Source organism: Stegastes partitus, unplaced genomic scaffold (assembly GCF_000690725.1).
Source record: "Stegastes partitus isolate 25-593 unplaced genomic scaffold, Stegastes_partitus-1.0.2 Scaffold189, whole genome shotgun sequence".
NCBI lineage: Eukaryota > Metazoa > Chordata > Actinopteri > Pomacentridae > Stegastes > Stegastes partitus.
Window position 1 is genome coordinate 327,454 of NW_007577920.1, and position 21,550 is coordinate 349,003.

At 41.4% G+C, this 21,550-nt stretch overlaps 2 protein-coding genes across 2 annotated transcripts; both read left to right on the top strand.

The window, feature by feature from the left end:
- The first annotated feature begins 320 nt into the window (after positions 1 to 320).
- mafgb (v-maf avian musculoaponeurotic fibrosarcoma oncogene homolog Gb) lies at positions 321 to 6,197 on the top strand. The gene is made up of 3 exons (XM_008280279.1): positions 321 to 405; positions 520 to 585; positions 672 to 6,197. The coding sequence occupies exons 1-3, from the start codon at positions 340 to 342 to the stop codon at positions 1,155 to 1,157; spliced, it is 618 nt and encodes a 205-aa protein (XP_008278501.1). The 5' UTR covers positions 321 to 339; the 3' UTR covers positions 1,158 to 6,197.
- Positions 6,198 to 7,378: 1,181 nt separating this feature from the next.
- cp110 (centriolar coiled-coil protein 110) lies at positions 7,379 to 21,493 on the top strand. Its single transcript, XM_008280280.1, has 10 exons — positions 7,379 to 7,817; positions 9,996 to 10,121; positions 10,364 to 12,971; positions 13,296 to 13,423; positions 17,109 to 17,204; positions 17,711 to 17,827; positions 17,947 to 18,048; positions 18,213 to 18,329; positions 18,985 to 19,067; positions 19,294 to 21,493. The coding sequence occupies exons 1-10, from the start codon at positions 7,680 to 7,682 to the stop codon at positions 19,451 to 19,453; spliced, it is 3,675 nt and encodes a 1,224-aa protein (XP_008278502.1). The 5' UTR covers positions 7,379 to 7,679; the 3' UTR covers positions 19,454 to 21,493.
- Positions 21,494 to 21,550: the final 57 nt, after the last annotated feature.

Here is a 21,550-nt window from a genome sequence, read left to right on the forward strand (position 1 = left end):
TCCTTTTGTCTCTTGTTTCCACTTTACTGCATTGCATTTGGTTTGATTTCACATTTGTCCTCAGTAGTTACAGGTCTATTTCTGTTTTTCTACTTAGGTAAAGTGTGTGTGTGTGTGTGTGTGTGAGGGCTCTGACAGTTGGTTTTCCCCTGGAGTCCTTCCCACAAATTTTACCACTTCCTCTTCATTCACACTCATTTCATTCCTATTGGCCTAAAGCCAGCCAATAAGAACCTACCAACACAAAGGTAGTGGGCACTGTGTAACCGCAAGGGAACAGGAAGCCAGGGAGATTCTAAGAAAAGTTTGTGTCACTTTCACTCATACAGTCTGATACAGATGTGTAATAGCGTGATATGCTCTCACAGTAGTGGATTTAGATTCAGTATGTCTCCACTGTTCTTGGTAGGTATTGATCTGCAATTAATATATTTTTGCTGATAGCAGGGAACAGGGGTTTTTAGTAATGCTGTTTGATGTTTCTTTGCTTACGTTTGTTGCTTTCCTGTGTATCCACAGGTCTGTTCAGAAGAGCGAGGCTCTTGTGGCATGACGACGACTAACAAAGGAAATAAAGCCTTGAAGGTAAGCGAGTCTCTCACTGAATTCTCTGGATTCAAAGCGCTGCTCCATGTCCTTCTCACTCCCCTCCTTCCTCCTGTTTTGTCCAGGTGAAGCGCGAGCCGGGCGAGAATGGCACCAGCCTCACAGACGAGGAGCTGGTGACCATGTCGGTGCGGGAGCTGAACCAGCACCTGCGAGGGCTCTCCAAAGAAGAGATCCTGCAACTGAAACAGCGGAGGCGCACCCTGAAGAACCGGGGCTACGCCGCCAGCTGCCGGGTGAAGAGAGTCACCCAGAAGGAGGAGCTGGAGAAGCAGAAGGCCCAGTTGCAGCAGGAGGTGGACAAACTGGCCAATGAGAATGCGTCGATGCGCGTAGAGCTGGACGCTCTGAGGTCTAAGTACGAGGCGTTGCAGACCTTCGCCAGGACTGTGGCACGGAGCCCCACTGTCGGGGTCGGGGTCAGGGCTGGAGGGGGAGGAGGGGGAGGCGGGGTGGCATCATCGGTCATCGGCCCACTCATACCGGGGAAGGTGGCGACGGCAACGAGCGTGATTACAATAGTGAAGTCAAAAACAGATGCACGGTCTTGAGGGAAGGGAAGATAGATGAGGTGTATCAGGATGGAGCTGAGCTGCACCAGACTAATTCTTCTCTGCTGGCCTCCCTCTCCTCCACCTGCGCTGACTTCAGACAGCTGGGCAGTCTCACTACATCGCCTCAGCATGTTCCTGTCACCCGTCTCACAGCAGTGCAGATGAAGGAAAAAAATGGAAGCAGAGGAGGATTATTGAGTCTATAAACAGGCGAGCCCTTGGTCAAGGTTACACAGGGTTCCTATTGTCACTGAAAGCCAGGAAACATCAAAGAATTTGAGAAACGTCACAAAACAAATCTAGAAAAATGCACAAAATTCGTCTGAAAAAATCTTTGTTTAGTTTTCGTTTAAATGAGCCAAATTTCCTGTGTTGAATTTTACTGCTGGTTGTTTGCCCAAGTTTGGGCATTAAAATTAGGTGCATAAACTGTAATACATGTACTTCATGTGGATTAAAGATTAGTTATATAGAAGTTATTGGATTTGATTCACACAAGATTTGACCTGCTGGGTTCAGTGGCTGCAGAGAAGCTCCATCTTGTTCCACCTCGCCAAGAACTTTTTCAGAAAAGTACTATAGAAAAATATATATTATACAATGGTGGTAACTGTATTTCTACTGTTTTGTACTGTGTTGTCATTCACATGAGGTCCAAGGTGTATTCTCTGTGTGTGAATTGTTATATATCAGGAATTCTGTGAAATTCTGTGGCGCGTGTTCGTTTTTGTATCGCTATATTTAGTTAGCTGTATTTTTTTCTACGGTCTCTTCACTTTCGATGTCTCGCTTTCTCTTAACCTTATCCTTTCTCTGTCCTTCCATTTTTTTCAATTCCAACTGGCTTCCTTTATTACATACTGTACTTCCTGGACTTTACAGAGAGACGGGGAAAAGGCAATTGATAATTACCAAAAAAAAACAACCATGCAGCATATTATGGGAAAAAAGAGACAAAGTTATTCAAGTTACTGACCTTAGTTTAGTGTGTGAGAATTTTCAGGGAAATGGTCGTTTGAACACCAGAGCTGTATGAAGATAAACGTTGTCTTCTGTCTGTTTGAGTTCTGCTCAAAAGTTTATTCATAAAAATTTGGAAGGGCAAGTGCCTTGGTCTCCTAATTATATGCACCAAGAAGAAGTCAAGAGGACATGAGGAATTGTGGAAGGATGGTGGAGATTCGGTGCAGGTGTTTACCTGTGCTTCATCGCAAACACTGACCCACCAGGAACCCGTTCGTAGCAGCATTTAACTCTCGCTGTGCGTTGTTGTATGAGCTGTGTAGTCGCCATCAGGATTAATAGTATCGATAACACTCATTTATGTGACTTGGCAGTTCACTTACTTAAAAAAACAAAAGGATGTGCAAAATAGGAGCATCTATTTATTCTCATTTGTATGTGCAGACATGGAAAGTTGATGTTCAGTTATGAGAAAAAAAAAAGTCCATATGTCTGTTTGATGTTAACTGTGTGGTTCACATGTAACCAATTTGATTGGCTGCTGACTCAAAAAATGTAGGTTATTACGCCTACAGTTCAAATCAGAGCAGTTCATGTTGCATTCCTTTTGCTTTTAATCACAAGATGTGATCACTGACAGTGTGTTCAACAAAGATATTTCTCTGAATTTCCAGTCACACAAATGGGCTGTCATTTCACGCGGGCTTTACCATAAAAGTAGTCTTGTGTGGTGTTCTGTACTCAAAGAATCTTTGTCTATGTATGGTGGAGTCTGGAATTTTATAAAGACAATTATCTTTGCATTGTTTGTAACGACATGTAAAAAAAGGTATAACGAAATCTGTTTGATATACAGTATCTCTCTATTTTGCAATTGTACCAAAAGTGGCTTAACTACTGAATAGCTTTGTTTTTCTCTAGTGACTAGGCACGTGTGTGTAACCGTGAACTAGCGTGTGGTGTGCTGTGTAGGTATGTGACGAGGTAATATAACGTTCACTATTTCATGGATATGACTTTGATCCGCGTTTGATTTCAGGCCGAAGCGGGTGATGACACAGTTGGTAACTGCACTCTTTCTCTAATCATAAAATCTTTGTCCTCCCGGCCCCATCACTCAGCTCCAGCGCGGCAGACGTGTTAGATCGTTTGTTAAACTGCACTTATGAGTTATGTATTTGAAGAAGTTCACTTCGGCTGACCCATTTTACATGCTTCTGAACAGGCCTTTGTGTCTTTATTTCGGCCCTTGCGTTGTTCACGGCTCGTTGTTGCAGAGAAAATGACCGATGCGATGAGGAAGCGTTTCGGTTAATGTCACAGGCGTCGTCGTTTTGTGTTTTCAGGTCATCCGGCAAGGTGACCAGAGATGGGAAACTCAACCACAGGCCTTCATGGCTTCATCACACCCACTCCCATAACTTATTTTTGTAGTGTGTGATAAAGATATTTTGTTTTTTGCTGTGTATATTTAATGTTGTTCATGTTGTATTTGTTTTTAAGCTCTTCTGGAAGTGTCAGGGAAGTGAAATAACATTTGTATATGGTGTTTTATGAAGTGAAAAAAAAATCTATTCTGTTATTTAACGGTCTGTCTGTCTGTCTGTCTGTCTGTCAGAGGGAGGTTTACCTAGGAGTACAATTGCCTCAAACATTTTTTAACCTGATTTAAAGCTAATCATTTACTGAAATAGAAGCAATTTGCATAATAAAAGCATTGCGTACATGCAGCCTTTTACCTGAACCGCTACTTCTCCACTGTGAAGAAAAATGGGTTAGCTAGCCTACTGCTGTGCAGTTTCTACAATTAGTAAGGTGTTGTCATCTCTACAGAACATTGATATAAAATAGAATTTGAACAAGCATGGGTAGATAAGTGGGTTTGAGAATTAAAACTATTGTTTGTCTGTAATCTTTAAATTGGTAATTGTTTAGTCAAACCAGAGAACTTCACATGACTTATCACAGGAATATATTCAGAGGTATTCAGCTACAAGCAAATTTAAATATTACACCCAGTATATTTATGTGTTTTCTCCATATTTAAAAAAAAAACAAAAACATGCCCTGTTTTGTACAGGCTGAATGCCATTATTTGATTATCTGTTGTTTTTTTTTTTTGTTTTTTTTTTAAATCTATTCTTTCTCTCTGTCACTCTGTTGCTTCCTGTCTGTTTCCTCGTTGAAAGATGTTTTTTCTGTTGTTCACTGGCAGGTCCTGTGTGGTTGCGTAGATATAAAATAGGAAGAAACACGACTTGTGTTGAGGCTAGGTTGTGTCAAACTGTACGACTGTTTGTGCCACTGTCGAACAATATGTTTAATCCTACTCTGTATTTTTTATGCTCCTCTACTTTAAAAGAAAAAAAAAAAAGGGATGCATACTGTGTAAACGTAAATGTGTCAACATGGTGGCTGCTGTTAAATAGACATATCTAATTATGCAAACTGTGTAGGGCAAAATTAGAACTCCTGCCGCACAGGAGCAGTGATGCTATTGTAGTCGTTTTGTCAAGTTGTCTGTTTTATAATTGCAGGTACAATGTGATGTGACAAGGTTACAGAGCTAATATACAGTGTGTTTAGCATTTTACGCTCGGTTGTAAATGCCAGTGCCAGTTTGCCTCTGTTTAAATTTGGCTTATGTGTTGTGGCTTACCCAGTTTCACTCAACAGTCAACTGTGAAAACGTGACATCATCCACTATTTTTAGTTTCATCCATTTCTGACTGAATGCAAAATGCAATGTAGCTGTCACGTAAGGCCTCCAGTCGAGCGGAAGAATTGTGATTTTTGTCTTCCAGACTTTTTTCGCGGTGTGAAGTGGCGTGTAAACAAATGAGGCTAAATATTACAGAAGTTTAATCCTGATTTTCACTCAGCAGACACGGATCAGCTGACAGCGCTGACCTTCAGTGATGATCAGACAGGGCAGCTCGGTGGCTTTCCATAACACACTTTACGAGCTTTAAGACACGCTGACCTTATTTTCCGCAGCCTGTACAGGGGTCATACCCTCCATATGATAAGGCATTTCATCACAAACCCGAGCAACCACTTAAACCGCGTCCATAAATATTTTACAGAGGCAGAAGGAGTGGTGGAGACACGTCGGATAAAACCCACTTAACTTGTCCTATCGCTTTTTACAAATGGTCTGTGAGTTAATTCAGCAGCCTACCAGGCCCGTCCTCACAACACCTTCTAGAAGATGCAAATCATTAACTCCTTATCTTGCTGCTTGGCCAATCGGTATGCAGCAGTTCAGCTGTTTTCCTGTCTAGTGAATCACGCCACTGGACTCTAAAAGCCCTTTCACCCGCCACTGATCCAGATCGATGAGAGTAAATGAACCGAGAATTCCTTTGATCGTTTGTTTGGTGTTTTCATCAATAATAATGTTAGTTTTGCCTCCCAAGTTACCCCATCTGCTGCTGCCTCTGCCCCCCCCCCCGCATCTGCTGTACGACGTCTAATGATAAAAAAGCTCACACAGAGTTCAGGTATCACATCACTTAAGCTGATTTTTTTTGTTGTTGTTGTGACAGTCTCCCTCTTTCATTTTACTCTTGATGACATTATTTTTTGTCAAACCACCTTGTCTACTGGTGAGCATTCAGCCAGGTTGCTCATGAGAGCTGGGATTTCTTTCTTTGTGTTTCTCAAAGTATATAATGGTCAGTTTAAAGCTATAGAAAAGTAGTGAGTTTGTGTGAATATGGCGTAACCTATTCAGAAAAGCCCTTGTAATAGGAAATTCTGTGTTTTGTAATATTTCTGTATGGGGTGTAATAAATTATTCTACGACAGTACTTTCTATGGGAAAATACTTAAAATGTGACAGTCTTTGTAAGTATTTATCTTCAACTAAATTATTGTTCTTTTTTTTTTTTTCTTTCTTTTTTTTTGCAATTTGTAGATAGTGATGATGACAAGGTATTGGTAATCATGAAATTAACTGTTTCATCATCGGTCCGATGCATCTTTTAATTTATTGATGTATATACTGTACGTTTGTTGATAAACAGCTTACTTTATTTTGTATATGACCAATAAACATGTTTTAAAATGGAACAGCTTGTGTGTATTGTGTAATTAAAGAATATACTCGTGTAAGTTTTATTATTTTTACTTTATAATAAATACTATTAATAGTACCTGTCTCCATTAATAAAAAAAACTGAAATTAAAATGAAATCGTTTAGTGAATAAACAGTATTTGCACATTGAATATGTTTATCTTGAGAATTTTATATTTTTAATTTTGTTATAATATTGTTTTGTGAAAAAGGTCAGCACAGAGTTTAATCAGCTGAAACTAACTTCTATATATCTTCATAGAAGTTGTTGCATTACTGAATTTGTCGCAATTCAAATTTGCACTTTAAATGAGGTGTTAATTATTTCAGTATGTAAATATAAAGAATTAACCACTGAAACTTTTTTTTTTTTGCTGCAAGATACAAACCTGTTTTTCCTCAACTCAAAATAAAAAATGGGGGGAAAAAAGGAAAACTAATTTTTATTTTGGATATTTACTTATGATATGCATTGTACATGTAAGCATGTACACCATAAAAATGTTTAACAAACAGCACACAGTAATCACTGCTAATCAACACGTGTTTTTACTGCTTTAACAAGTCAAAACTTTTACTTGAAGCTTTTGTTTCAAGCAGGGTGATTTGTCATTTTAAATGTAGATTACCGTGTAGCTTTGAAAAGGTGGATGCTGGGGCAATTTTGGGAGTCAGAGGGTGTTTAATCACCAAATATCTGAAAATAATAGAGCTATAATTGAGTGGAAATTACATATTCAAATGTGTATATGACTAATATTATGTAAAACTCTAGATTTACAGACAGGCGTTTGTAAAATATTCTATGCCTTTTCTATAGTTTTATTATTGTTTTTAATGTTTTACCGTCTTTACTAATGCTGTCTTTTTTATGCTGTGCCAGAAGGTCAAACTCTACGGAACCTTTGTTTGTGTCTTAGTTCAGCCAGTCAGGCCTGCAGGTGGCACTATCACGTCATCTTCAGCTCCTTCCTCTCAGACAATAAAAACAAGTAGCGCCTTGGTAGTTTAGCTTTTAACTATACAAGCTTCACGGTAATGCTGTTGCTAAAGACGGGTTGCTCTATTTATTTAGTTAATGTTGTATGTTACTGAGTTTTTGGTGTATTTTCGTGAAGTCCGTCTCTAAATCCACTCCGGGTTTTCCGAGCGTCTCCAACTGTCACCGTCCGTCGCTCCGGGAGCAGAGGCGGGTAAAAATGTAAACACCGACCCATCCTGCCGGAAACTTTTTGTTTGGTAGCTAGCTGAACTTCACTGTGTTGCTTCTCTAAAATAACAGTGTCACTGTAGAGCTGCTTCGGTTTGGCTGCCTTTTACTCGTTAATGCCTTTTGAGCTCAGCAGTTTAAACGCGAAGCAAACAACAGACCTTATGCTAGCTAAGTTAGCTAGCTGTTGTTACATTCAGCTGCTGACTTTAACTTACTGATGTTAGTTCGCCGTTAAACTATCCTACCGTGTCCCGATGCGGCGTGATGGAGGACTACGACAAGTTTGTACAGCGTCGTCTTTCCCAGCTGAGGAAAAATGAAGAGGAAGAGGAAAAAGACCGCAGTCCTTCATCTGCATCCTCTCTCATCCGCTTCTATGGACGACCCATCCTTCCTCCACTGGTACTAGATAAGTTTTATGACCGTAAATATGTCTGATGATGTTAGCAGAAGTACTTAAACATTGTTTAAGGCGGTGGCTATTTGTTGGTAGATGTACAGTGCTGACAGTGTTGGTGAAATAATGTTGTGACAAGTAGTTAGTTAACAGGAAATTAGCAGTTTGATTATTCATGGGAGATGCTGCATATTCTTCCAGCTGCTCAGATGTGAAGTTTTCTGCTTTGCCCTGCTACACATCAATATAAATTATGCTTTTTGCCTTGATCAGAGCTGATATACACCAAAAACTTCATGTAAATAGCCTTCTTTTCTTACTTTGGGAACAAGTTAGAAATCTCATTTCTATTGGTCTGGTTAGAAACGGTTTGTATTTAGTCTAAAAGCTTTTGAACTGTTCATCTGGTGTCTGTCCACGTCCTGGTCCGCTGTGGCTTTAAATGGCAATGATCAGATAGTGTGACCAGTATGCAGACACTCTTTTGACCAGTGACTATAAAAGGCTACTTAACGTGCAGCTCTATTCAAATGACACGATGCTACAGGTGAAAAGAGAAAGTCGAGAACCGGCTGTTGGCGTGTTGGATGCTGGCATATCAGTTGGGACCGTAGCCAGGCGCTTGAATGTCCACAACTCCTCCATTTGTGGCCAAAAAAATTATTTCAGACAGTATGGAACGGCAGACAATCTGTCACATGATGCTAAAGATGGACGTGTCCAACAGTGTGATCCTGTCCACCAAAGTATCCACCAGCTTCACCAAGCCCATTAAGTAGAGAGGGACAAAAGACCATCTCATTAACTCTAACGAATGTTGCCCTGCAAGGCCAATTGTGGACACACTGACTTGAGAGTCGTGGTCTATGAACCCATTCTCAATCTGCCCAATATCGTGCATACTTGGTTGTTTTATGATGTCCACTCTTTTGTAAACATGTCATGTGTTGAAACAACAAAGCCCTATTCACTTATGTGAAAAAGAATGGATAGAATTCAACAAAATGCGTGTATATAGGATTGAGTTTGGACGTTAGCTCCTTTCACTTACCTGCAGCAGAACCCTGGACTCAGTACTCGTTGTTTGTTTGAGTGAAAATGTGGGTTTCTTCTTTTCATTGTACATTTATTTGCAGTACCTTGCTGCTTGAGTTGTTTAAGCTGAAATGACGATGAGCAAGACCCCTGTTTTCTTCAAAAGCAAAGGCAGTCGTTTAAATGAAGATCAGAAGCTTGACAAAGCTAATGTGGAACATCAAAACAGTCACACAGCACTTCCTTCTGCTGTAAAATTTATGGTTGAAAGGGATGTAACAAATGTTTTAGCCCAGAGTTCACAGCACAGAGATCAGCTTGAGTCAAACCTGTCAAGTCTAAAGTTTCTGAGCTCAGATCTGGAATCGACAGTCAGAGAAAACTTGGACAGTCACAAACAAACTGGGAGAAAAGTGCATCAAGTTTGCAAAAAGTAAATTAAAAAAATCAGCATATGCAGCTGGGTTGAAATGATTGTAAATTCTGGGAGGACAAGTAGAGGGAGGATGGTGGTCATGATGGGAGATACAGGTAGGAACAGAGAAGTCAGTCATTCAACGACTGCGAAAATGTGCTTGAAGATTCAGGATCTGAACCAAGCATCAGTGGTGCTATGACATCAACGAATCAAAAACCAAGAACTATACAAACTAAACCGTAGTAGGGTGTGTGCTGGTTTCCAGGCGGTGTACTGAACACTATGGGTGTGCAGTCAGGAACAATGAAACACCGGGAGTATCTGTTTCAACTGTGGTTTATTGTAGACATAAACCTGTTGCAGGGCAGTGGAGGCTAGTACCAATCGATGCTGGTTTTATGTCTAAAGGGAATAATATGTGCCATACATTGTCTCACCGTGAGCAAATAACTGTGGCTACCCTGTTACTGGTAAGGTTTAACACAAAGCAACCATTGTCATTCTAGTTCTAATAACTTTAGCAAAAGGCCTCACACCTGAACTTAATCCTGTATATTTAAGATCGGATGAGGCCAGGGTCCTACTCCCTCCTTGTTCTCAGGCAGCTCCTCCTCCAGACAGCAGAGATAATAACAAAGTTTAACAATAATTGATAATGTAACCATCATTACTTTCAGCCTCGTTTTGAAGTATGTCTCGACAATTTGTGTGTGTTTTTTGATGGTAACAGCTCTCAGGCCACCAGAGAGACGAGATGCAGCAACACAGAGATGAAGCACAGAAAGCTGCCGTCCAAAGAAAGTTAAAAGATGATCCGAGAATGGCCTACGTGCAAACTATTTTGCACAGCGTCCAGGTATTTTAAGTTCTATCTGTTCAGCTGCCATCTTTGCAAGCTTGAAATGTGCATGTATTTGTGTTCCTTGTATGAGAGCAGTTTTGATAAAGAATGAAAGAGGGCTAATTACGAATAAAGCACAAAATACATTATTTAAACAAATAGTCTTGTGCTGATGTCTTACATGGTTTTGATCCAATTAAAAACACATTTTCACTGAGTTTATTGCAGTTTTAATTGTTTATGCTAATATTTTGCAGCTGAGGACGACACCAACACTAGAGGAGTTGCTTCAAGAGTCAGAGAATAACACACAACCGTCATTATCCTACAACACCAGCAGTGGATCAGTGTCTCAGAGTAATTCTTTTGCTGGAACAAAGGATAGTCTTTCGCCACCAACTTTAACGAAAGCAAAAGATGGTGATTCTCTCCCTCCGCTGACATCAACGACGTATAGTGCCTTTTTCGCTTCAAATGTGACACCTCAGCAAAGTTACCATGATGGATGCCTTATTGACCAACTTGACAGCCAACAAGGATCGCAGCCAAGTTCCTTTAATGGAGCAAGCCACCACTCACTGTCCTCAGGTTACGTGACCTATGAGAATGTAGGAAATAACACAACTGTCTCTGGAAGGATTGACACCTCGGAGGGAGTTTATGACACAGGTGGATTTTTCCTTCACAACACCTCAAATACAATCGCTAAAATGCCAGATATTATCAGCCACCCTCCCATTGATGGAGAGGAACTAGAGAGGAGTGGACTGGAGTCATCCTTTTGTCATAACTTAGTAGAAGTAAGAGACATTAGTTGCACCTCATTTCAGGAGGATTTGGTCACTTATGACCATTTATCGACAGAAAAACCTGAAAGTAGTCACCTGGACAGTGTAGAGCATGAAGATAACATTCCCTTTACTGCAATACTTGACTCTGACAAAGATGAAAGTGTGGACAGAAATGAGGAATCAGTCCCTTTGTTAGAAAACAGTGGCTTTTCAGACAATCCATTACAGACATTAAGCACTCATCACTGTCTAACAGCAGAACTGCTTACTCAGCACGATTCCAGTGAAGCCGAACCAGTAGACACCCAGGTAGACGAAGCAGACTCACAGCCACCCGAGGAGCCTTATCGTCTGAGCCTCCAGGCCTTGCTGAAGAAATCTCAGGAGTATCGACGGCGCCAGCGGATGCTTAGGAACCAAGCCAAAAACACTAAAATCCAGGAGAGAACCCAAGAACAGCCAAGAGCAAGGGCGGAGGAGCAGAGCCTCTCTGATAAGGAGAATGACGAGTTCCCTTACAAGGGCACTGTGACCGCAGAGGGGAAGAAAACTAAAGAGAGGAAAGGCACTTTTATTCAATCTGTGGAAACATCACCAAAGAAATCCTGGGAGAGTGACATGATTGAGAATGAGTTCACTGGAAAAAAGACGAATGTTAAATCTGAAAGCGTACATTTACCAGGAGATGGAAACACTAAGGGACTGACTAGTGTTGAAGAAGAAACAACCCTCAAAAATAATAAGCTGAACAGTTCACAGGAGGTCATAACGAAGCCTAAACCTATCAGCGCCTTTACCCAGCAACAGCCAACGTCAACATGGACCTCCCCTCTTCAAGATGCCTTTCATGTGACCACCTGTCCTACAGCTTTTTATAAAGGAGTAGAGAAATATCACACTGTCCCAGCACCTACCTTTTGTAGGAGTCCTGTTCACTGTAAAAGTAAAGGTAGTCTCAAAGATGGACAAGCTGTTGATGGGGCGGAGACCTCAGAGGGGAAATTTGTGTTCAGCACCAGCTTCAATCAAAACCAGAAGGTTGAAGAAGCTAACCTTGGACGTCAAAACAGTCACACAGCAGTTCTTTCCACTGTTGAAGGGGACGTAACCAGCGTTTTAGCTAAAAGTTCACAGCACATAGATCTGCTTGAGTCCAACCTGTCCAGTCTAAAGGTCCTGATCTCAGATCTGGAGTCGACAATGAAAGAAAACTTGGACAATCACAGCCAGACTGAGAGCAACACACCAAGCGTGTTAAGTTTTAAAGGCATCAACCTCTCTGAGCAAATTAAACATTATCAACATAAGCAGCTTGGTCAAAATGATGGTGACTATTGGGAGGACAGGCAGAGGGATGAGGATGATGATGAGATAATGGGTGGAGAGTTGCAGAGAAGACAGTCATTCAGCAACTGCAAAAACATGCATGAAGATTCAAATTCAGGACCTGAGCCAAGTGCGAGTGACACAGATGATGCTCCTATCACAGTCCAAGAGAAAGGAGCTGAGACAGTTAATGTTGGTGAGCTCAGACTGATCAAGACCACAGCTAGAGAGAGAGAAAAGAGAAGCAGGGAAGGTAAAGGCGGACTAACAAAAAGTTACGCGCAACATGGCGGCTGTAGAAAGCAGCAGCCACCTGCAAAGTGCATCTTCTCTGTAGCACAGCGGATGCGCATCCCTGATGTGTTCAGAAATGTTCCACCTGAAACCACGGATCCATGTGAGGCCTTGGTGCTCTCAGATGCCAGTAACCATCTTGTGGAAAGGAGGAATGAGATGACAGTTGAAGGTCACAACTCCATCCACTCGCCATCTCTCAATCAGTCGTACGATGTGGACAGACCATCTGGCCTGTGGTTTCTCGAAGGGTCGGGGTCTGCCTCGGGCTCACAAGGTCGTCTTGTCCAGGAGAAACACCTGACTCCAGAGAGTGAAGGTGAAGGTCAGGGAGGGGTGTCCAAGGTCAAACGGAGGCTGCTCATGCACATGACAGAGGAGGTCCAGGGAAGGAGTGCAGATACCAGCGGAGGACCAGGCTCTGTGGTCAGACCCAACTCCAGCACTCCTAGAGGTAAGACCAGGACACGGAAGGGCAGGGCTGTCAAAACCTGAGCCTCAGAGGGCAGAAGATATGCAAGGTTTCACTCAAGTTAAATAGTACAACAGGGGATTCTTGCATATCTGTGTCATGTAGGAAGAACTAATTAAACACATAGAAAAAAAGTGCAGATCAGACACTTTATCACAAGTGCAAATGTGCTGAAGGAGACGAAACCTGCATAAGCGCTGCCCTTGGTGACTGAGGCTTTTAAAGCCCTGTTTTAGACACCCGGAGTATGACTCCAACAGATTGTTTTCATGTGTGACCACATATTTTTATATTTATGGTTTTCAGCTGCTGTTTGTTTCAACGAAGGCCTTGGCAGTCAGATGGACAAGCAAGAACAGCTAAAGAAGGTCCATGCTGCTCAGGTCAGAGCTCTGCAAGAGGAGCACAGGAAGCAGCAGGAAGAACTACTACAGGTGAGACAGGGGGGATGGATAATTAAATGTTATTGAATAAAACAGATACAGGAAGCCAAGAAAATAGGTAGCGGTATCTAATGAGAGTGCAGCGGTGATCATACTGGCTTTAGGCTGTGTGCAAATGAATTTTATACATTTCAGGTTTCTTTTTTCCAAACTGGGTCGTGGGGAATGTCCTCTCAAATGGACCACATTTACAATTAACTACAGTTTCTATGAAATACATGAGCACCTAGGGGAGATTGTTATTGCTCTTCCTAATCAATTGCTTCAACTACAGTTGACAAAATCTCCAGGATAATGTAGTCTGAGCCTGTTACCAGACAATATCTTTTTTAATAAAGGAAAGAGGTTGTGGGTCAATCTGGCCTTAATTACGAAATGTGGAGTAATGTTTAAAGGCTGGAAATATCTAGCTCATTTTGTTTTAAGGAACAGAAAGAGCTGATGACAGTTGCATACTGTTGTATTGGAAAGAAAAGATATTTTCAAAGACGTCTTTCTCGTCTCACTACAGGGAACATCTGACTAGATTTGGTCTAGTACCTTGGAAAATGACTTGGTAGATTCAGATTTAGTGGTATGCTCAAGGCACCTTTTTTTCTTTTAATTACATTTTTAATTAAATGTAAATTTAATATTGTTACATTGAAAATATTTGTTACTGATCATGGTTGTGTCTAATGTTGAAGTTGTATAAACGGTCGATATGCAGCCTGACTCAATTTAACCCTCTGAGCCCTTTAACCCAAAGGCATGTTATTTTCCAAGTTACACTATTTACCGGAGCTAGAAGCTGTAAAAACTCAAAGAATAATCAGATCTTCAACTTTCTGACAGTCCTGGAACCAATCATCTGTGACATGCATTTTCTGCAGAAGATCATGAACAAATCAAAGCTTTAAATTGTGTTGTTTCATCAAAATTACTTTCTTCACTTTTTTCTACGTGTCTCATTTATAAATTTGCCAAAAATCAACCATTTTTGCTCAAACCAGATTCTGTAGAAAAACAAAAAAATGTGCACCTCTCAGCTGCCACCAGCAGTCAACAAAAATTCAGGGACTTCACGGGTGGACTGCAGACTGTGTTTACAGAGAGCAGATGGGACACAAGTGTGGAAAAAATACAAATATAAGTAGTAAAATATTAATAGTACTTAGAATCACCATTTTCCCCTATTGGTAACAGCAGTAGGACACTTTCTCTCCATTTTCATTCCAGTTTTTAATTTTTTTTTGTAAATAAATAAAGAAAATCATCTTTTCTTTTTTCTAGATTTCTAGTAACACCTAAATCTGCGGTTAAAATACACCAATGATACCAAATAAGCAACATCTTTAGAACAATGAACATTTATTAACTACTACAAAAAGTAATGGTTGTTATCAGAATAGCCTGAAAAACTGTCTCGCTGAAGGACATTAGATTATGATGCCTAAGTGGCTGAAACACGTCAACCTGGGTTTTTGCAGTGCTGCAAGAATACGCTCATCTTATTAGTGGTATTTTTACTCTGCGTCTCACAAATATTTTTCTAAACAGAGCTAAAAAAAACTTTCTAAATTTAGTTTCACTTACATTTTCATTGTTGTTAAAGGATATGTAAGTGGTGATACTTTTTATATTGTCATTAATAAAAAGACCAAAAGCAATGATGAATTTATCCTCTGTCCCGAAGCCTGATACACATGTAGTTGATGTCAAACTGTCACTGATTTCCATGTGCTTTATTACAGTGAACGTAGGTCCTGTCGTTTATTGTGAGTCAATCCTGCTGCCAAAAGCATTCATTTGTGCACCAAATTAGCAAGTGAGGAGAGTCAAGGAAATACACCATCTATTTGTGTCTGAGTAATGTTAAAAGCTACTGTGCTCGGGTGCCCGTATAGCTCACCTGGTTGAGCGGGTGACCCATGAACAGGGGCTACAGTCCCCGACGCAGCGGTTGTGAGTTCGAATCCCGCTCATGACCCTTTGCTGCAGGTCTCTCCCTCATTCTTCTCCCCCCTTTCCTGTCTCTCTCCACTGCTCTAAATAAAGGCAAAAGCCCAAAAAAATATATAAAAAAAAAAAAAAAAGCTACTGTGCTCCATCCTTTTTAAAATTAAATAAGCATGTGTGATCAGTTTTTAAATGATTGCACCACAGACTGGTAAGGGATTTTGGTGGAGTTATGGGATTTATTTAAACATAAAAAATATATATTACATTGCCAGCCTTATCTTCAAGACTTTAACTTTGATCTGCAAATTACAAGTTTATTGTGATTTTGCTTTGAGTGTCAAAATGACAAAATTACACCGAAAAAATTGAGGAAAATCTGAAATTACATGTTTGTGAAACCCTAAAACAAGCAGGCATTTATTCCAACTCTAAATATGGTAAAAACACACTCATTGATAATTCCTCCATCCCATTGGCCCGCTTCTTGCATTAGATTGCATCACGTATTGCCGTACAGACCTAGCACTACGTAACTCCAGCACATCAACCATAATTCACTCCACCAAGGTTTCTGACTTCACCCAAAGTCACCTATGAGGAATTAAAAATTCATGTCCGGCCCAGTGTTTCCGTCTTTTTAAAATGAGAGTAGGCTTTGAGAGTTTCTAACCGATTCGCCGAGCTATGATGTAACATTGACCCTAAATGTTTGTTTTGAAGCTAGAAGCCGACATCTGAAAGGCTCTGGCACTCTTCCACCTCCGCACACACATGCATGTTGTCGCCCTACCTGTTAGAGGGTGCTTTTGGAGACCTGGGTCGTGGGCAGACTAAAGACATCTGCTCATTACAAGAGACCTTCAGACTCTCCCCAGTAAAAAAAAAAAAACACGGATTCTACCATAAATGTTTCATTACATCCCTAAGAGGCGAGCTGGCATGGTCGCCTATTTCTTTGAGTGTGTGTGTGTGTGTGTGTGCGCACATGCAAGACTTCAAGGACGCCTGCTGTTCTCTGGCAACCAGTTCTTGTCTCTTCAGCTTGTGTCTGTATTTGTTCTTGGCCGGTGTCCTTGCCCTGTTAATCACAGGCTCTGTTTAATTTATGTATCCTTAACAACAATATAATTAACATAAGCTGTTTAATAAAAAGACTTCTTTTTGACTCCCCTCTGTCCTTCCATCATTTGTGATGTGATGAGAGCGAGCTGGCTGGACTCTCTGGTAGAGGGAGGAGGGGACCGAGGGAATTGACACAGAAAAGGAAAGGATAATTTGTTTAATTCATGAGCGTCTGTGGTTAAGTGCCAGATCGTCCCGCTGAGTGCCACCGCTAATGGTCCCTTCTCTTTCTCCTCTTCCCCCCCCCTCCTCTCCTCTCATCCCTCTCTTTGTTTTGTCTCATACCTCCTCCAACATTGTTTTTACTCTCTGGCTGTATTAATTTTCTCCGTCTCTCCTGTCTCATCATCCCGGTCATCCCTCTCCTCCTCCGCTCCGTCTCATCTCATCCCTCCTGCCTCTGTGCCCCATCACTCCCCTTCTGTCTCTCTCTCTCTACCCTCAATTAATTTCTTCCTCCTGCCTCATTTGCTGTCCTTTCCAATTCAATATTTTCCAACCTTGCCTGCTCCCAAATGCGTGCATGTGTGCCTGCACGCACGCATGCACGTTCCCTCTTATTCCTTCCCTCCACCCTTTACATCTTTCTCCTGTCTGCCTGTCTCTCTCTCAGGCGTTGGCAGTACGTTACCGTCTCCTCCAGAGCGTGTCCTTCCCTTGCTCCATGTCAAGCTCACGTCTTGGGGACACGTCGACCTTTCTCTCTCAGGTATTACTATCATATTTGTTCACTAATGTCAGTGATACACAAAAAGCTTGTCCTGCTCACCCTTTTATCTGCAGGATTTTTAATCATCGCCAGTTGGCTGACACGCTCATGTGCAACTGATCCCCCCCACTGCTATGTCTTAATCCTAATCAGTAACCGCTATTATCTGTTATTGTGCTCTAATGTATCTCCCAGCACGACAGCTCAGCTAGACTACATTTGTTTAACAAACATGTCCGTTTAATGCAACAGCTCTTGAATCAACAAGTGAGTGACAGCACATCAGCTGCTTATTATTCTGCTTATTATTCCCTATTATAATAATGAGCTGTGAGTCCACTTGCATTGATGCTCTAAACAGATGCCAACCAGAAGACCTTGAGAAGCTGTGTGGGAAATTAATTGGTTGTCATTGATGGAATTAGCATTCTCCTCTCTCTTCCCCTCTGGTATTCATTATTCACCTCTCTCATCACCCGTTCTCCCCTCTTCCTCCTCTTCCTCAGCCCTCCAGCCCACTTTCGGGGCGCTACCGCCCTCTGCTGTCTGCGGCCGTGAAGGGTTTCCTAACTCGCCGGCTGCTGAAGACGGTGAGAGTGGCGCAGCTGGTGCGCACCATCAGGGTGAGTGGAGACAGCAGTCTGTCTCTAGCAGCACATTCTTTTATTGTGGTGAAATGAACAAACACTGCTTGCGTGCAGATTACAGCTGTGTGGTTTTTTGGGGTTTTTTGCACTTGTAGGACACACAACAGTTTCTGCAGGCCTTCCAACAGCAGAGCCCTGGCAGGGGGGAGCTCTGTAGCAGACAGGACCTCTTATTGCAGGAGAGAGTCACTCTGCAGGTATGAAGGCAAACACATGTTGTAAACAAATCCGTTAACCTCTCTCCTCTTCTCTTCTACGCTGCCAACAATTATTCGCTCCATTAGCTGTTACCACAACAGGTACTGTGATTACACGCATTCATTCAAGCCATCATCTGCTCTGTAATTGTTTGTTCCTCCAGCTGCGCGCTGCACGTTATGAGGTCTACGACATATTCTTCAGCCTGTCAGCCATAGAGCGGATGCAGCTGATCAGCTGGGACAGAGAGCTGGCCAGAGAGCGAGAGCTCAGACGACAGGTAACCTTTTCAGAAGCTCCGGTGTTGCTGAATGAAGTCTAGACCAGACGTTGAACGAGTCTTGATTTCTCAAGCATGAGTAAGGTCCTGTCGTAGGACAACCAGGTGCTTACCAGGGTATGGAAATACACCATTATGCCACAACATTAAAACCACCTGCTTTATGTTGTGTAGATCCCCCGTGAGCCTCAACAGCTCTGACCCAACAGGATATGAACCTCTAGAGGCGTCCTGTAGTGTTTAACCCCTGGACCTTGATGGAGGATCCTTTGGGTCTTGTGGGTTGTAGGTAGGGCTCCGTAGATCGGGCTTTTTCCAGCAAAACCCAAAGATGCTCGATCAGATTGGGAATGTTTTGAGAGGTGGTACATCCACATGAATGCCAGGATCCAAGGTTTCTTGGCAGAACATTGCATTGTAACAAGATGATCAATTTTATTAATTTCACCAATCTATAGTTTTAATGTTGTGGCCGACCTGTGTCATTTATATATTACGCTACTACCAGATCATCAGGTGATACCTCAGAATTACTCCTTGATTTATGAGTACTGAGTTTTCAACATGGAAAACACTGCTTAAAATATTTTGTATGTATCTGTTTCTCTGATGCATATTACTTCTGCAGACTAACGTGTTTTATCTGCTCGTGCAGCGTGGACACACTGGCCAACCCAGAGGAAAGAGCTGTCTGTCAGCTGCAACACAGAAATCACTTGAGAGGAAGAGTGGCATGATGTGAGTTTTCAGAGAACCTGGTCATTACAGGTGGTAGACTCATTTATCCAAGTCTTTCGGATATTTCTTAGAGGAGTGACTTTCGAGTCCCAGCCAGATTAATAGCATTCAGCTTAATTTTGTAATGATTTGAAACTCTTGCATCAGAGATTAAGAAAAGCTCTGTGTTTTTTATAGATGGTACCTTTGCCATCTGCTAAAAAAATCGGTCTTCTCTTCCCTCCAGAATCCAGAAAAAGGCTGCAGAAAGGCGCAGGGGGGCTGAGACGAGGACCGGACAGAAGTCTGGAGTCTCTCCCGAACAGCCGCTGGAAACCAAACGAGGACAGTTCAGAGCAAATCCTCAGAGGGTCCCCAAGAGCACTTTCTCCTCCAGACCCCGATGACACTTCCCTAATTGGTCCCAGTGAGGACGCCTAACAAGGCCTCCAGCGATCACATGAATAGTGTATAACTAATCCTGAGAGCTTCCAAATCCAAAATCCAAATTTGACACAAATTGATGCCTGTTGCTGACTAATATATTACTGTTTTTCATATCTGGCATACTGGGGATTTTCTTATACACTCTCAAAGGGTATAATATTAGAATGACTAGAGCTCACTGTGCGGATACAGCTCAGCTACAGTCAGTAATTACACATCTGCTCTGCCAGTAACACTAATTCCTTACCTGGTCTCCTGCTTGTATTTTTCACCATCAGCAGTGTACTCAAATAGAAGATGTTTACAGGAAAATGTTGAGTTGATGGAAAAAACATCATCTTTTGGCAGCATTTTAACCCACTGAACCCCAAGCTGCTAGGTGTTTTTTGCTTCGCATTTTTACTCTTTGTGGCCTCATTTTTTTTACTGCAATATAAAGCCTTACACCTCTATGAAAACAGCACAACCATGAGAGAAATAATACATGTCCTTTATGCAGACTAACAAAGTCATGATGCCATAAATGATTTTTTTTAAAAAGAAGAGAAAAGGTTGATTTTCTTAGATTATTTATTTTACAAAAAAGTGAAACAACCTATAATCAACAAGTCTACAAATGCTCACAGGTGTTACCTGCAATAGAAAACAACTGTGACTCTACATTCTATAGATATTTTACTACTTACATTTTAAATTTGTTTTCATGCTTCTCTCCGCTCTGCTTTATATAAGCACTGCTTACAGTTCAGCCCAGTTAAACCGTAAAGTCCCTTCATTTTTGTCACACTTCTGTTGGTGACATATGAGTCACTTATAGCTCACTGGTTATGCTAAGGAGCACAGAAAATGTGTTTTTTATTATTATTATTGGCAAATTTTTAAATAAAAACTGTAAAGTGATTTTGATGAAATGCTACAGTTTTAGGTAAAAAACATTGTGATATTTTTATAAGATCACACGCCTTTTAAGCACACAGAGGTTTTGGGGTTCAGAGGGTTAAAGCTTTGTTTTCTGCACATGAAAGGTGTGTGGGCTTACAAGAACATTTTGACATGTCATAGCAGGAAGCGCTCAGTTCCTTTTTGGGTATTCAAGTGAGCCAGAAGCGCCCTTCCTAAAGTAGATGGTAAACATGACAAAAAAATATGCGTGCAACACAACAAAAATTGTGTTTTTTTTTGCTCAGACTTGGCTCTGACTTTTTCAGCAGATATTTGTATTTAAGAAAAATCCCTCTGAGCTGATTGTTCACAGCCAGGTCTGTATGTGGACATTGCTTTGTTTTTAAGAAGGAACCTAAATAGAAATGCTAGACCTTTTTGACAGGAGACATTTGGATTTAGCCACAGCAGGAAAAGCACAGCTGTAATTTGCAACATTAAAAACAGCTGCATGCCTTTTAGCTTCCATCCTTTGCAGTCTAGTTCACTGTTGTGGCTCAGTGTGACACTTGCCCGCAATGGCAAGTCAAAATGTGAATCTGTATGAGGAACACATAACAATGCCTGTAGTAATTATTATTAGTCATTAGTATACCTGTGCTTAAACTACTGAGGCATGCAAAATGTCTGCTGTGAAGTAGAGTGAGCAGTTATTTTAGTTTTTTCAGTACATTCAAGTGTTTTTCCCACTGTCTAGTGTTAAACCTCTGCTCTCGAGGCTGAACTCAGTGCCTGAATTACCCAGTTCCTTCACGTTTATGTGCCTGTCATCAAAAACAGACTCTCCAGCTGTATTAGCACACATTAAGCCCCTTTAGTGTGACATTAACAGTGTTTTTGTCCTCACGCAACTGTTAAAATCCAGCTCCAGATTTTGGTGTGGAGGCGAATACTTGAACAGTGTGATCCCTTAGTGTTGCCTGAAATATTTGTAGCAGGATTACATATCAGCCAAAACAAGTGTAAACATTTGTATTTTTTTTATTATTATTATTGTTGGATATTTTGTATTTTATTTATTTGTATGTGGTTGATAATAAATGTTTCTTGACGCTGAATTGTTGCCGTGCGGTTTGTGGAGCACTGACGGCCTCCTAGCAGCAGGGGGCGCTGCT

Bases quoted from the DNA above. Each gene is read 5' to 3' on its own strand.
- mafgb (XM_008280279.1), top strand. From the start codon at position 340: ATGTGTAATAGCGTGATATGCTCTCACAGTAGTGGATTTAGATTCAGT. The intron at 406-519 runs GTAGGTATTGAT...GTGTATCCACAG, and splicing joins GTATGTCTCCACTGTTCTTG to GTCTGTTCAGAAGAGCGAGG. The intron at 586-671 runs GTAAGCGAGTCT...TGTTTTGTCCAG, and splicing joins AAGGAAATAAAGCCTTGAAG to GTGAAGCGCGAGCCGGGCGA.
- cp110 (XM_008280280.1), top strand. From the start codon at position 7,680: ATGGAGGACTACGACAAGTTTGTACAGCGTCGTCTTTCCCAGCTGAGG. The intron at 18,049-18,212 runs GTATGAAGGCAA...TTGTTCCTCCAG, and splicing joins AGGAGAGAGTCACTCTGCAG to CTGCGCGCTGCACGTTATGA. The intron at 19,068-19,293 runs GTGAGTTTTCAG...TCTTCCCTCCAG, and splicing joins GAGAGGAAGAGTGGCATGAT to AATCCAGAAAAAGGCTGCAG.